We start from the raw sequence: 15,428 nt of genomic DNA, 5'->3' as shown, positions 1-15,428 counted from the left end.
AGTTTCCGCCGAGTTAATTTGTCAATGTGAAAGACACCAGGTTAATTTCCGTCTCTCAATTTTCTACCAACACTTTGGACTCACTTAGCAAATGGAAACGTAATGAGGAAATAGTAAACACCATCAAGTGAACTTTGATGCACATCCTTTAAAATGTTCGTGTTTTAACATGAAACCATCACTTAAATTTACTTTAATTTAATTTCTATGAATGTGTTTCCTAAACGCTTTTAAAATTTCTTAAATTGGTCAAAAGATCAGTCTGTTTTTCTTATTCAAATTCTTGCATGTCTCGTCGAGTGAAACGTTCAATTGATCTTCTTTTTGTAATTTCTTGTCGTTCAGCTCTCAAAGTATGTCTCTTTTAACGAAAGAAACGAAATCCTCATTGGTTTCCCAGAAATATTCTATTTTGCAATGTTCTACATCTGTCAGAGAACTAACGTAATTTCTTCACTTCGAGATAAAATATTCAATCACTTTTCCATTCATTGGCCATTTTTTCTAAATATATCTGTAACGTTTCTCTGTTTGTAATCATACTAAACGATGTATAGAAACACACTGACGACTAGCTACTCCTTAGCTAACTAAACAAACCTTATGTTGCCAGCGCATAAATGGCTCAGTTCCTGCCTATGCACTTGGCCTAAGTTATTATGTAAATTGTGTATCAGAATTTCACAGCAGGATTCACTGGGGATATGATATTTGGGGGGAAGAAGAACCATGATTTTAGCATTTGTAAAGCATATTCCCATTTACATGTCATGAAAATACCGCCTGGAAAGGAGTCGACATTTTCATTTTCAGGGGTTACTTCGAAGCTTTGTAAGTATTGTGGATCTTTTTCCTTTATCATGGTCTTGACAATAACACGGCTTCTCGTGCGGTGGGTCAAATGCAGTCCTCCATGCAACCGATTTATTAAAAATGCAGGTAAATAATCATTGTTCCGATCATCCCTTTCTCTTCGTCCTCACGACCCTTACCAAGTCGCGAGAATTGGTTAGACCAGTCCTTGGGCGAGTGGGCCCTGTATTCATAATGGCTGCGGTCGGGAACTTACATTGGCGATGATGATTCGTATTTGCGCAGACCGACTCAGGCAGCCTTAACCCACTGAAAACAGCCCAAAGTGGGCAACACTCTCACACGTTCAATCAGTATTTCGCATGCTGTTTCGCTGGATCACGATTGGTTACGTTTATGTAAAACAAGTTATCAACGGCTTGGAGTATTCATCAGGGTCACAAACAGTTCAGCGATATTTCAATAGGACGAAAATTTCCTATTGTAAGCTGTACAGCGCTGTTGTGCGCACAGGCATGTACGTCATCGCAGGATTGGGATCAAAAGTACTAAAATGCACTCGGCAGTCAAAACATTCTAGACAAGAAGGACATTGTCACTGATTTATCTTCGAAATCATGGGCAAAATCCGTTTTAAACGAACTTAGTACTATAACTAATATTGAACAAGAAGAGCCCGGCTCATTGAGGAACCAATCAATGCAAATGACAACCCATTATGTACACACATACATACACAAACTTTATTTCAACTCGAATTTCGGAGTAGTTACAATTAAGAGCTAGTATCTTCGAGACGTTACATTTTAAGGTAAAATCACAACACAGACGGATACATAACTAAATAATGGTATTTAAAGATATACATTGATTAAAAAGAAAAGCGGCTATAAAAAAAATGAGTCCCTGCATTCTCCTTTTAAAACCTGTAAACGCCGTGGTGCGGATAAGACCAGGTAGCGCATTTCACAACTTAGCTGATAAGCAAGAAGAAGTTCATAACTGGTTGTTCAAAGTTTACTGAGGGACAAAATGTAATTTCCGCGAAGATCATAAGAAGAAGACCAATGAAAACGTATTTTTCATATAAGCAGGAAAGCCGTTAAACTGAAACAGACTTTTATACAATAATATGCATGAGGAAATTTTGAATGCCCGTATTGCATAGAGATGGAGAGGTTGACTTTAGTGAGAAGACCATCCAACGATGAAAGGTAGTAATCTGCAAGTATAAATCTAATAGAATATATCTGAAACTATTGGATCGATGTGGAAATAATAAAGGTGATGGTCGGCTGCATTATAGTTAAGCTTGAACCTCTCAACATGGAAGAAGAGATTGTGGATAAAAATGTTAAATAGCATTGGTCCTAAGACACTACCCTTTGGGACACCACGCCTGACTCTTTCCGGCCCAGCTGGAGCAGATGTCCCCAACCTTAACTCTCTAAAATCTGCCTGAGAGATAGTTCCCCAGTAAAGCGCGACTTGCATCGTTCATACTGTAAGCTTTAAGCTTGAAGAGAAGATGTGGATAATGAACTACATCAAGCACTTTGGAGAGATCCACAGAGACAATCGCAAAAAGCTCACCCCTATCACGTATCGTCCTCCACTCTTCTGTCAACCTCGGCAAGGAATCTCATAACTATGAAGCTTCATGTAGCCACTGATATAATCCGACAAGATTCCATCATAAAATTCTGGACTGGAAGCTGGAACAGCATGGTTGGGTTTTTCTACGGTTAGTAAACACAGTTTATTAATATCTATTTTAAAAAATGACTCAGTTTGCATAAGACTGAAAGTCTACTAGTACTCGTAACTTTCTTCACCTTCGATTCAAAGACGTTGACAGGACATCTCGCTGACTATTTTAGTTGTGATGGTATGGGTATCGTATACTTTATTTAGATCCAGAAGACACGACAACCCCAACAACATTAAACTAGTTTCCATGGACCGGAGGGCGTGTCTTTACAAATATATTATATAAAAATGTAAGTACATGTATATACAAGTAAATATGTGTATATTAAAAAAGCGACTACAAGATAACATATATGGATAAGACTTCTTGAATCTGCTTAAAAAGCTAAGACTAACGGTTCTACATTTATTTTCATGCAAGCAAGAGTAAAGCTAAATAGTACGGAATTTAATTTATAATTATAACCCTGAAAACCCTGAATACTATACTACGTAAAAATGGAGGCCATTCGATATTGATGCGCAAGACTAAAAGAATGTAGCATGGCATGGCCCAATCACCAGGGGCACCCAACGAATCTGTTCCTCACATTATCTGTTCCCCAGAGGAATCTTGCTGGCTGGCAAAAATACAGGTGTTTCGATGAGCTGGCTGGGAAATTTTGTTATTGATAGAGGTTTTGCCTGGGAATTACTGACTTTCTCTAGTATTTCAACCCGAGCTGGCTGTAGAAACTCTGAAGACTGAGGACGACTTAAAAAAAAAAGAAAAAAAAAAGAACCCCTTCCCTCTCCCAGACAGTAGTCACAAACATACGACTTCTGGTCAGAGTGATTGCGCTTGCGGAAAAAAAAATACTTGTTTCGTCCCGGTTTTGTCGCTTTTGTTCGGTCGTTTCGGATCGAGGGATTTGAAAGCGCGCGGAATTCCTGGCTGGGAAATAAATTTGATCAGCTGGCTGGGAAACCAACCAATTTTATCTAGCTGGCTGGGAAATTTCTTGTGTGCCTTGCTGGGAAAAAGGAATAGATAATGTTTTCCCAGCAACACTGAGAAACACCTGGAAATGCCTTAATAACATTTATTTTCATTAACTGGGGTATAATAATACATTTTACAACAAATTGGTCGTTGGGTGCCCCTGAATCACGTTTTGAGATCGTTTTTAAATATATTTAGTGAATTCATTTGAAAGTTGGTTCCAAATCATATCACCGCCTTATTTAAAACTTCTTTTTAGAAACTCTCCCTCTTCGGTTTAGGAAGTGTCAGATCAGTTACACTATTTCGCAGGTGGTAGTTCATCTGACTAGTATTCCTTATGACGAAAGAGTTTCTTAGGTTGAGTGCGGGGTCAACATTCAATACTTTGTACATCAAAATTGATTTGGCACGGAACCGTCTCTTATCCAGGGAATCCCAGGATAGGGCCTCAATCAAGTCGGCAGAACGAATATCATAACTGGCACTAGTAAGAACTCTGGCAGCACGAGATTGAAATCTCCGAAGCTTATCCTTAATAACTTTCCGCAGTTGTCCCATGCATAACGAAGAACAATATTTAAAATATGGTTGTACTAGGCTCTTATATACCTTCTCGAGTGAATTCGAAGAAACAAATGGCCTAATATGTCTCATCGCTCCAATTACCGCATTAGCCTTCTTTCAGATCATGCATGTCAATACGGCTGCAAGTTTGTACTCTCCGCAACAAGACTTGTGACCAGCTTTTTCATGTTGGTATCTTTTAGTTTGCTTCTCTTCCATGTAAAATAATAAAGATGAAAAGTTGAAACTTTCGTGCTGCCTTTTTTTCTGCTGGCTTTGTTTCTTTTGGACGGAAATGATCGCAGGGCAAATAGCGACGCAGACGGGGGTTATCGCGTGATAACTGTACACCACGTGATGCAAAGCAACCAATAAAATCGCGCTTTTTGGTATGTTAAGTGTGAGAGAGCCAAATCATTTACGCATGCGCTGACTAAACGTTTGAAGTGGAAATCGCGCCAGGGCGTCGTACCTGACGATTAAGCTCAGGATTTCGACGCACGCGTCGCTTTCGTGACGCAATTGGTCCTTCGCTGCGTTCACATACCTAGTTTTGACAGGTTGTATTTACTCCAAATTTCGTACATCCCTAGCCTCTTTTTCCATCCTCTTTTTCCACAGGGGGGCCTCAAACGGATACGAAATGGAATCATTTTGGTAGGCTTTGTTGAATGCCGCGATTTTCACCGATCGCTGTGAAATTTGGCGTGTTTACTGGGGAGATATGGCCCCAGTTTCCCTGAAAATCTCGGCTCTCTAGCTTTCATGACGCCTACATGACAGCCATTCTAATTCAGGCAATTTGTAGCCATGAGAAGCAAAAAAAAAAGCACTGCAGGCATCGTATAAAGAAAAGGATTTAGGTTCATTTGATGGAATTTAAAGCCTGAAAAGGTAAGATTATTTTCGCAGCCGTAAACTCGCCACGTGTTGTTGTCATTACACAGGATTGTGTTTTTCGCTCATATATTCGCTTGTTCTTGCTCCAAATCTTACATATTTACCTTAATTTCATGTCCAGCGAATTATTTTATCCTCTGGGATGAATGTTCCGTCGAAAAATCGGTGATTTGGGTGATGTTTGGCCAACAGAGGTCAATTTTTATTCGTAATGCGATCGCTTCCGTTGCCGTTTGCAACGGGTCGCAAATTTGACACTTTTATTGCATTATCATATTACGCATTGATCGCTAATCCGATTACTCCAAAAAATCCAAAAATATTCGTGCCTCATATCAGTTTTTTGTCAAATTTTGGTCCAAGAAAGCTGATAAAATGAGGAACATTTTTGTTGGTCATTAAAAAATTCGTAATTGACGTTGAAATGACCAAATTTGTGTGGAAAACTGATTTTAATGCTATTTTTTTTGTTAAGATTTTTCTTTCAACTTTGTTTTTTATAAAATGTTGTAGTTCTATGTAAAGAAGTTATATTATGTTTTTGGAAAGCTTATTTTCGTAGCTTTAAAATGATATATTTCTTTCTCCCTGACTGAAAATACTTTTTGAGAAAAAAAAAAACATTTTTTTGTGATGGCTGACTTCGCACGGCCATATTTGGAAAGTACCGTGTGGAAAAAGAGTTAATTAAATTAAAGGCCCACCGTCAACCGACAGGCTTTTCGACGGTTTGTTTTTGTTATGGAAATTCGTATTTCTTATCGCAGCGATCTAATTGGATGAATCTCGGATTCGGGTGGAATCGAATTTTCATATATGAAAATTGTTCCGAGGCACGCAATGCCTGTCGGTTGAAGGTGGCCCTTTAAGATGTAGGGCTCATTTTTTCCTGGGTGCACCTACTGAAAAGGACCCTCAATCTCTTAGAAAAATTTGGTGTGAAATTTGGTAGGGTGCTTTCCCGTGCTGAAAAAAAGACAAAAATCTGAATTTTGGAAGCTTATTTCATATAAGTTTGATAAGGCCATTCTTAAATGATTCTCCGGGGTAAGCCTAACGCTAAAGTGGTCAGTGAACTTGTCAATGAAGCAAAATGTTACCATTTCTCACCATTTTCTTTGTGTTTCGAGGCTTTCCGTTTTCCAGTGTCTTTTCAAATTTCACGCTTGGAGCGTGATTAAGGTGCCTGATGTACACACATGTGCAGTGGCAGATGTTGGTGAGTTGCACAGTTAGCCAACTAGCCAATCCTGTAAAATACTTTCTTAAAACGTTTTAGGCAATTAAAACAGAAAGCTTAAGAATGCTCTCAAGACCGTGAAAATGTAATATATCTGTGAATTTCAGTGCAGAGGTAACTGCTACTGAGAAACAACTAAGGCGTTTTCCACTGACAAAAATCCCGAAAATGTGTCCACTTTTCATCAAGTTAGATTTTTTCCCGACGTTTTGCCTGTTCCAAACGTCGTGCTACTGCCGTGCCGAACTCAAATGAATTTGGCTTGGCAGTGGCACGACGATGGCACGGCAGCGGTTTCAAACGTCGAACCTAACAAAGTCGCACCAAATTCAAATGACAAAACAAACCATCCATCCAGCGTAATAGTATGCAAATAATGCAAAATACATTAAATTAATTTATGAATTGAGTTCGGCGCAACAATAGCACGCAGTTTGAAACCAAGTCGTGCTACTGCCGTGCGGCACGGCAAGTCCTGCCGTGCTAAGTAGTCGCGCCGAACCTAGGTCAGCCGTGCCGCGCTTAATGGTTTCAAACGGCGTGCTATACTGCCGTGCAGATCGAAATGACGTTTCATTTGAGTTCGGCACTGCAATAGCACGACGTTTGGAACAGGCCGTAAAATACAACTTTGTAAAAGACCCCACCAAGTTTTGTACAGACTCGGCATCATCATAAAATTGACGGACGATTATGGTGAAATTGCATTCATTATTTTGTCTTTATGCAGATCCAACGAACAGTTTGGAGGAGAGGCAACGGTATTGCCAATCTGTTACAGTGATTCAAGGCTCTGTCGGTATTAAGGTTCTCTTATTGTCAGTCGACGGATAATTAATTGTCAAAACGTCTTGTTCAATTCCCTCCATAGTTTTAGCTATACAGGGGCGTATCCGACCCTGATAGATCAGGGGAACTAAGTGCAGTTAAGGATGGTGCCTACTAATTCAAAGGTATTTTTGCCCGATTTACGATTATGCAGGAAAGGTAGATCTTAACAAGTGTTATTGAAATCCAAAAACAAAATTGTGGGTAACCACGCATTTTTGAAAGATAATTCATGAACAATATTTTTAAAAAGCTCTAGAATACAAAGCAATGTATGGCGTTCTTTCTCAATTTGAAGCTCAATTATCTCTAAAGAATGCACAGTTACCCCCAATTTTCTTTTTGGATACCAAGAGTACTTACGAAGATCTACTTTATCTGCATAATTTTAAACCGCGCAAAAATATCCCTGCAGTAGTAAGCATCGGCGATAGGAAATTTGAGTATCTGCAGATGCGCAGAACGTATGCGCAATAACAATAGCAGTCACCGTCGTTAATTAGTACCTTGTCCTTATGGGCAATTTCTTTCGTATACAAATTAAAAGCTTTTCTTTTTGTTTAAAGGGAAAGTGTTCAGCGTTAACACAGGGAAAACTGCCGCGTTGGTTTAGAATCGTTTAAATATTGCAAAAAAGTGCTGGAAGGAGAATATTGAAGTAAATCCGGATTGTTGCTTTGCGCTGTTGCGTTAATCACCGTAAATTAGAGAGAGAGAGAGAGTCCGGGATAACCTGACTTCTAGAGTGGGAAAACGAACATAAATCCCATTTAAAAACTCTGCCGCGTAATTTGGGAGTGACACAAAAAACCAACTGAGTAACTGTTAACCTTTTTCAAAATGATGCAGCACACAAAAATATCTCCAGGCCCTACCCGTACGAGTTGTTTCATCTTCAAGCAGCCCCAACCAACGCAGAATTTCGGGCATTTGGTGAAGGAGGATTTAAAGAGTTGAGCTTAATTAATGTTCATTTCGTATACATGCATATATCAAAGACAATTTTGGAGCTTGATTGAAATTTTCATGCCTTCAGAATTATTAATCAAGTCAACGGTTGAAAGATACACTTAATAACTAAAACTACAGTAACTGCTTTCATCACGAAAAGTTCTCCGCTTTTATACCGTAGTCAGGGATAACTTTAGACCGAGGGTGATAAACTAAACTTTTCCTTAATTAAACCGGTCACTTTAATACGTAAACATGTACAGAGACCTTGATGAATTATTTTAAAATCAAGCATAATCAACACCAGCCATTAACAACTCGGCAAAGTAAGGGTAAAATTTTGCCGTTAAACTTCGGACACCAATGTTAACAGTTTTTTTCCCTTTTTAAGCTTTTGCAGTCATTTAGTCAAGAAACATTAGTTGCCATTTTTTCCGGAGGACAATGACTGCATTCTCTTATGCAGTCCCCCTCCCACAAATAAACAAACTCGACTTTATGATATCTTAAATACATGTAAGAGAAAGGCCAACAAAATATTCCCAACTTTAGGACAACCTCAAAAATAATAGCCTTCCGTGATAGAACTCCTGAAACTTTTTTGTTTCATAATATTCAATCCCTTTAATTAGAAGAGAATCTCTTGTTTACTGCCGGGAATTGAATTCAGGTTTCCGTTGATTCTCTTTCAAGGGAACTAAAAATTACATGCTCACGACTGGAAAGCTTTGCCATGGACCAAGGTATTAGTTCAGAGCGTTTTCGTGTGTATTACTAAGCTCGCTTGGCATGCAAGCGAACACGTGCAACGTTTAGAACGCTTCATCGATATCAGTGTCGTCATTTTCATCTTCATCCTCCTCATTTACATCATCATCGAGGTCATCATCCTCGTCATCGAGTGTTGACGTGGCCGATTTCTTGAAAGAAGGGCCAGTCTTTATTTTGTTGCCTATCAATGAGCGACAACAGAACGTGTTGCAAGCTGGTGCACACTGCGGTGGGCACGGCATAGGACACTGTGGAGGCGGAAGTGGTGCAGGGGGTGGTGGTGGAGGGGGCACAGGTGCAGGCGCCGGGCAAACTGTGGGATATGATGTAGATGGTATCATGGCACACGTAGCCATTCCACAAGGAGACGTACAGGGGTACATGGCGCTACTGCAAGCCGGAGGGTAGCATTCTAAAGGAAATACACAGCAAAAATGCCAGATTAAGTACAACAAGATGTATAATTATTTTGCGACCTTGTCGATCACCACGAGAAATTTGATAACAGACCACAGGTTGGCTTTTTTTTTTAATCGTCTTTCATTTCTCACTCCGTCTTTCTTTAGAGATTCTTCAACTGCAAATACGCTATATTTTCGTTATTCAATGAACTCAGGCAAAAGGAAAGGGTTTCGGTCAAGAACCGAGGCTTCAAGTTAAACACTAACCGTAGTTCTTTGAAACCTGTTATTTCATGGGACCGGTAAAGGAAGCAGTTTCGTTGTGATAAGGATTACTATAGGTTCCATATGCAACCTTTATTTTGTGTACCTATTATTTCTTAAAACCAGGAGAACCATTTTATTTTGTCTTATTAAAACCCTTGTAATATCCGCGTCTTAACCTACAACTATTAGTACAACTATTAGACTTAATAAAATCACCAAAATTAACGGCCTTAAGATTTTGGCCGCTTGTGATTGTCATGTAGGACATGGCACATTACAACATCTTCACCGCTAAAGGGAAGGGGGGGTGGAATAACTGACGGAACAGAGGACTGTTTCAGACGCCACCACCAACGGTGGGTCGTTTTAAGACATGATTTCGGCTCAGCTTTTTCTTGTGGACGAAACAAATTAAAAAATGGAAAGACAATACATTTAATCAATCCGGCTGGTAAAGATAAATGAAATCCTTGATTTAGCCTCATTATCAGTCAGCCTCAATTGAAAAATCTAACCCGACTTTATTTGTCGAGCTGACCAGGAAGTTTTGCGCTTCCGTTCGTTGAATAAAATGCGTTTATGTCAGAGCACAAAGCTGCAAGTAATTTCAACGTACCTGCTTTTATGATATTACTGACACCAAGACCATCCACCAGTTTCTTTAAGTGGAGTCCTTGGCAAGTAAACTGAAGCATCATGAACACCGTGGAAGAGCTATTTCAGATGACAGAGTGAAAAAAAGGTCGGTTGAACATCTGGCAAACGGCATATCAGCTAGCCTTTCGACCAGTCTCAGTAAAAAGAGATTACCGATGCACTAATTGATCATGCTGGACAAGGAACATTTAAGAGTACGAATCAAGAGATCAGCTTCGACAAATCAAGAGGATGATTATTGCGAGGAACGTTTCAAATAAAATTTTGGTGCGACAATAAGGTAGTGGCTGGAAGACCTGGCCCCATTTGCTCAAAGACCGGATATCTTTATTCGGTTGATAACCCACTATATATCTGACGGTTTAATCCTGCGCAAAAATTTCATTTATTGCTCAAGAAACCGTTCATATGCGCTCTCTAGACACATCAAGTAAGGCAAAGGCGTGTGCACAAACCCTGCCCAACGTTTCAGTAATATTGTGGAGTATATTTCATACCTTGCATAGTGACTTATCCACTGGATACAGTTATACGACCTAGAACAACTGGGGCCTGTGAGACAAAGACTAATAACTTTCAGTTCGGTTTTTTAATTTTAGCAATCGTCGTGTGTTTTCAGTGAGTGAAAACACTAGCTAGCAGTGAGGGTCTCCCAGGGGTTTCGGGGAACAAGAGAACATGGCTAGTTTGAACTGAGGAACAGGGGAACAAAGACAAAATGTCTTAGGGAACAAGGGGACATAAACCATTTAGGGATCACAAAGACGAAAACAAGTTTTTAAAGGTAACAAGAAACAAGGACCCCCCTGGGAGGCCCTTAGCAGTTCTGCAGCTTTCTGACAACAGTCAGAGAACGCTTTTCTACAGCGTGCAATATTTTTTTCTGTAAAAGTTACATGGAAATTAAGTGAAAAGTGGCCAAAGTGCAAACGCTCAAGGCACCTACTTACCTTGCATTTACGGTTTTTAGACATGTCATGCAGGAATAACCTTTATAAATACCTTTGATCTACACAAAGGACAAAAAAAAGAAATTAAAAACTTTAATATCAAGTTATCTGGGAGTCAACTTAATCCAGGGGTTTCATAAGAAGCCAGTCACCGGTGGCATACCGCCGTCTATGTTGTTAGAAATTTGTCTCTCACCGCCGGCTAATCTGCTTTGATTTTCACTCAAACCCATGTAAAATACAAGAGTGACCGCTGCTTAGATTAGCCCAGGCATCTACTTCAAAAGTTATTGAAACCCCTGCCTTAATCTGAATCTTACACCACTTTCATGATACTTTTGAACATAACAGAAGCTTTTCACTTCAATTTCCTTTGTTTGTTTATTTGCTTTACAGATTCCCCGGTTACCTTTGCCTCAAGGGCAGCTTGTGGTGAAAGCGTTGGCGCGGGAGTGGCTGGGGTTCCTGCGGTGGGCCGAGTGGCCTTGCCTGGCACGGTGGGTTTTGTAGTCACTTTACCTGGGGTTGGTACCCCTGGATTTCCTGAGCTAAGAGCAGAAGCTTTAATGGCTACCAAGTAACTCTGACCTAGTAATGATACAAGAAAGTTCAAATTTAAAAACTCCTTGGATAATTTTGCGATCAAACAATGGTGCCTTTGTTGGTTTTACCAATACGAAGACCATATTCACTCAATCCAGCTAGCAAGGAATAGATCACTTTCAGTATATTAAAATTCAGCTTGAAAGAGGGGTTTAGAGGACAAAGACAAAGGGAAGTGGATGATATGTCGACATTTTTCACATGCATTCCAACGTGTTTCTATTGTTCTTGTCCTCTCTGCCTCGCTATCAGACTGAATATCGATGGCCTATTCTTTTATTCAATCCAAAGTTAAAAACCCAGAATTCTTGATATACAATGGAATGAGGCCCTTCCGTTTACGGTATTGTTTATTTGTAGAACGGCTACTGCTAGATTTTTGCGGAAACAAAAAACATTCATCAGCAGCATTACGTTCCGCGCACGATTTTCCATTTAGCACGTGCAATCCTCGTGCAGCTGCTTGCCTTCGGGCCAGTCAAGAGAGTTGCGGTCATTAAACCCCATCTGATTGGAAATTATTTTGCGGGACCCGTATTCTACATCTAGATAATACAGTAAACTGATGTGCCAAGGCCAAATTATAGTGATCGACACTTCTGGGTTAGCAAGCGATAGCGATGTTTGCATGGCACTGGTACCTGTATGACTACTGGTTTATCTTTTTGATGCTTCATGCTCATTTAAATAGTAGCCACCACGAATTAATTTTATTTCTGTACGAATCCGATTAATTAAAAACTTTGGCCACAAGCATATCAAAAACGCAAGGCCCTGAGTTTCGAGTTTATAATGTTCCCCCGCACCAACACGACGAAGATGGGCTCCTTTGAAACAGCAGCACCAAAATAGCGCCTAACACAGGTGTAACTTTTTAAGAGTAAAAATCCCTGAAAATGTTTGTTTTTTTTTCTTACAGCTTAGGGCACTTAGTTGGGCACCAGATCCTGTTGGTTTAGTTGTAGGTGCTGGTTTTGTCGTCGGCGGAGGTTTCGTTGTTGGAATCGCTGCAGAAAGTTAAAAGACAAAAAATTAAGACGTTGGCTTTAAGTATTCATCCATCCAGATTTTCACAGTGTCATAAATAGAAGGCAAAAAATACTTAGCATGAAAAAAAAAAAGTTAACGAGAATAATTAGTACATGGTGAAATTAACAGGCAAAGGACTTGAAACTGTAGTGTCGAGGATTGTCATTTTAAAAAAAGTGTTAAATTTTCGGACATTGCGGTATGGGGCGAGGGAAGGAGACTGTTCTTGTAACCGCGCTTTGTAAGGAAATAATTGAAAGCAGGAATCAATTGCTATACAGGCTTAGGAATCACGCGAGGATGAGTCCTTCTGGGTACAGCGCTTCACGCACGATGTCACGATCGATATACCAGTAGAGAGAAGCCTGCTTCAAACGTCACGCTTCTTCTGTGTCGAATTTGAACAGAGTAACTGATGAGATTGTAATGTAAAGTGCTAGGTTTCTACCCCACATGAAACATGTGAGCGGTACTAATGGAAATGGGCCCACACAAGAACAGAGAAAAACTCTGACCAGGGTGGGAATTGAACCCACGACCTTCGGGCTGTTCTACCGACTGAGATACAAGGTGGGAACTGAAGACGTTGAAGTCACGGCAATGAACATGTACGAGTACAAGGAAGGATTACGTTTTTGCAAACGTTGGCCGTGTAGGACTTATATTTGAACAGAAATGAATTTGACCTGGCAGTGGCACGACAATAGCATGGCCGCAGTGGTTTCAAACGTCGAATATAATTCAGTCGCGCCAAATTCAAAATAAAGAAAACAACAAACACACCTTCCATCCATCGGTAAGCTACAGCATGCGCAGAAGAGTCATTTTCAGGAGTTATGAATTGTATTCGGCACGGCAGAAGCGCAACGTATGAAACCATCCAGTGCCAGTGCAGTGTGGCAAGACAGAATCTGTCGAATTTGGTTGCCGTGTCGAACTAAATTCGAGCTGCCACAGTGAGTTGTTTCAAACATCGCGCTACTTCCGTGAAAACGTCAAATTTAACTCGAATTTAGCTCGACTCGGCAGTAGCGCGACGTTTAAAACTGGCCTAAGCCAGGGCCGTCCAATTCTCTCATCCTTACATACCTTCTAACTTGTAAACGTAATTAGCAGCATCTTCATTGCCAACACAGTCTTGGTTAGCCTGACACTGCTGCAAAGTCCCGTTCTTACAACTCGTGGAAGTTCCCAGTCTTGCGTAGGTTGCGGAAACAGACTTGCCAGAATAGCATGCGCCTTTAAAAGAAAAGTTTTAAGGAAATTTTAACAATCATTATCTACAGCGCGAATTACACACTTTTGCGGCTTTAGGAGCAAGAGGTTACCACTTCGATCCTCGATGACTTCAAGTCTCTTTCGACTTTCCTCTGATCCGTGTAGCTACCTAGAGCTTTAAATACCCGCAAAATGGAGCACTGACCGAGGGGGGTAAAGGGGGCACCGTCGGCTTCCATTGATACCATCCTTGTAGCTGAAGGAACTACCGACATTTAATAATACCAGATGTAGTAATACATATTTTAAGTAATGAGTGTATATTAGGTCATTAAGTAGTAAATTGTTGGTTTTCAGTCACGTGATCAACAGCCATGTTTTTCAACGAAAACAAAAGAAAACGTTTGCATAATTTTAGTTGAATTCCCAGAGGATTTGGTCAGGGCACCAACATGGCCGCAGTTTCTTTGTTTAGGGGCTCCAACATGGCGGCCGTGACGTCATGTAAAAAGCAAGAATATATCTAATTGCATCAATCACGTTATTGATACAATCAGATATATTTACTGCTTAATGTCAATTTTTGTTTAATGCCTCATTATCTTTGATATGGTAGTAACCAGCTCGAAAGCGAATGTCTAGTCTGGCTACCACGCACATATCTTTTTGTTTATTTTTAAGTTTCAAATGTGTTATATTTATTTTGTATTAAAAGTGCTAATGTAGTATTAACTGCCTTGTAATTGATGTAAATACTGCATAATAATTTACCAACATTTAGTCTTTTTTTTCCTGATGTGTACACAAATGCTGCAAATGCTCTTCTTCCAAATTTCAACGGGATCACTCGGGCGTGAGCATACAGACAAGTGAGTCTTTGTGCTCAACTATTGTCAGGGAAATTTAAATGGTTGTGCACCAGGACTTGCTTTGAAAGCGAGGCAATCAGTAACTCGGAAATGGGCTATTAACGTCGCGAAGTGCTCCCCAAACGCCAGTCCTCAAGCTGCACTTACCCTCATCAAAATATAACGTTAAAGCTTGCACTTACATCGTTGCTAAAAATAGGTAGCAAATGCTTATACTTAAAGGGGCACTGTCATGCTAAATTTTCTGTTTTTAGGTCAAAACTAGGCAAAAATCTAAATTAGTACCTTAGCTCACGCGTACAACATTCTTGACAACCCACTGGCAAGATACGAAATGTATTTATGGAACAAAGAGCTACTCATATTTAATTTTTGGCGGCTTTCTGAAAACATCGTCTCCAAACTTGAAAAAATAGGCACGCATTGCGTACGTTTGGTTGTGCAGTAGCATGACACAGTGCTTTATTCCATAACTGTCAACTGAGCTGCTTTTGTTTCCATGAGATTCAAGTTGTCCTTGCGTAATATTTAGCTCTGATAGTGCACAATATTGCTTTGGTATCGTAAATCATTATAATGCTATGATAGATGTCTTAGATAAATAGCCTCTAAGAAGACATTAGTTATAGTAAAATACTAAACCCAGAAAGATTGAAGAAAATTGAAGGGAAT

General features: G+C 39.9%; 1 protein-coding gene and 1 long non-coding RNA gene across 2 annotated transcripts in view; one reads left to right on the top strand and one right to left on the bottom strand.

The window, feature by feature from the left end:
- Positions 1-4,894: 4,894 nt before the first annotated feature.
- On the top strand, positions 4,895-13,039 carry LOC138005693 (uncharacterized). The gene is made up of 5 exons (XR_011123822.1): positions 4,895-4,966; positions 6,103-6,191; positions 6,943-7,011; positions 11,434-11,534; positions 12,560-13,039. It is a non-coding gene; the product is annotated as an uncharacterized lncRNA (long non-coding RNA).
- LOC138005692 (uncharacterized) overlaps positions 8,296-15,428 on the bottom strand; it is a 15,908-nt gene continuing 8,775 nt past the window's right edge. The window contains exons 5-10 of the mRNA XM_068851883.1: positions 13,759-13,908; positions 12,558-12,647; positions 11,447-11,625; positions 11,038-11,096; positions 10,047-10,144; positions 8,296-9,174 (exon numbers count right to left, since the gene is read on the bottom strand). Of these exons, the coding sequence (XP_068707984.1) occupies positions 8,804-9,174; positions 10,047-10,144; positions 11,038-11,096; positions 11,447-11,625; positions 12,558-12,647; positions 13,759-13,908 (947 nt within the window). The 3' untranslated portion in view covers positions 8,296-8,803. The remainder of the gene's footprint in view (positions 9,175-10,046; positions 10,145-11,037; positions 11,097-11,446; positions 11,626-12,557; positions 12,648-13,758; positions 13,909-15,428) is intronic.

Source organism: Montipora foliosa, chromosome 6, assembly GCF_036669935.1.
Source record: "Montipora foliosa isolate CH-2021 chromosome 6, ASM3666993v2, whole genome shotgun sequence".
Taxonomy (NCBI): domain Eukaryota; kingdom Metazoa; phylum Cnidaria; class Anthozoa; order Scleractinia; family Acroporidae; genus Montipora; species Montipora foliosa.
This window is presented reverse-complemented; position numbering and strand designations above follow the sequence as displayed.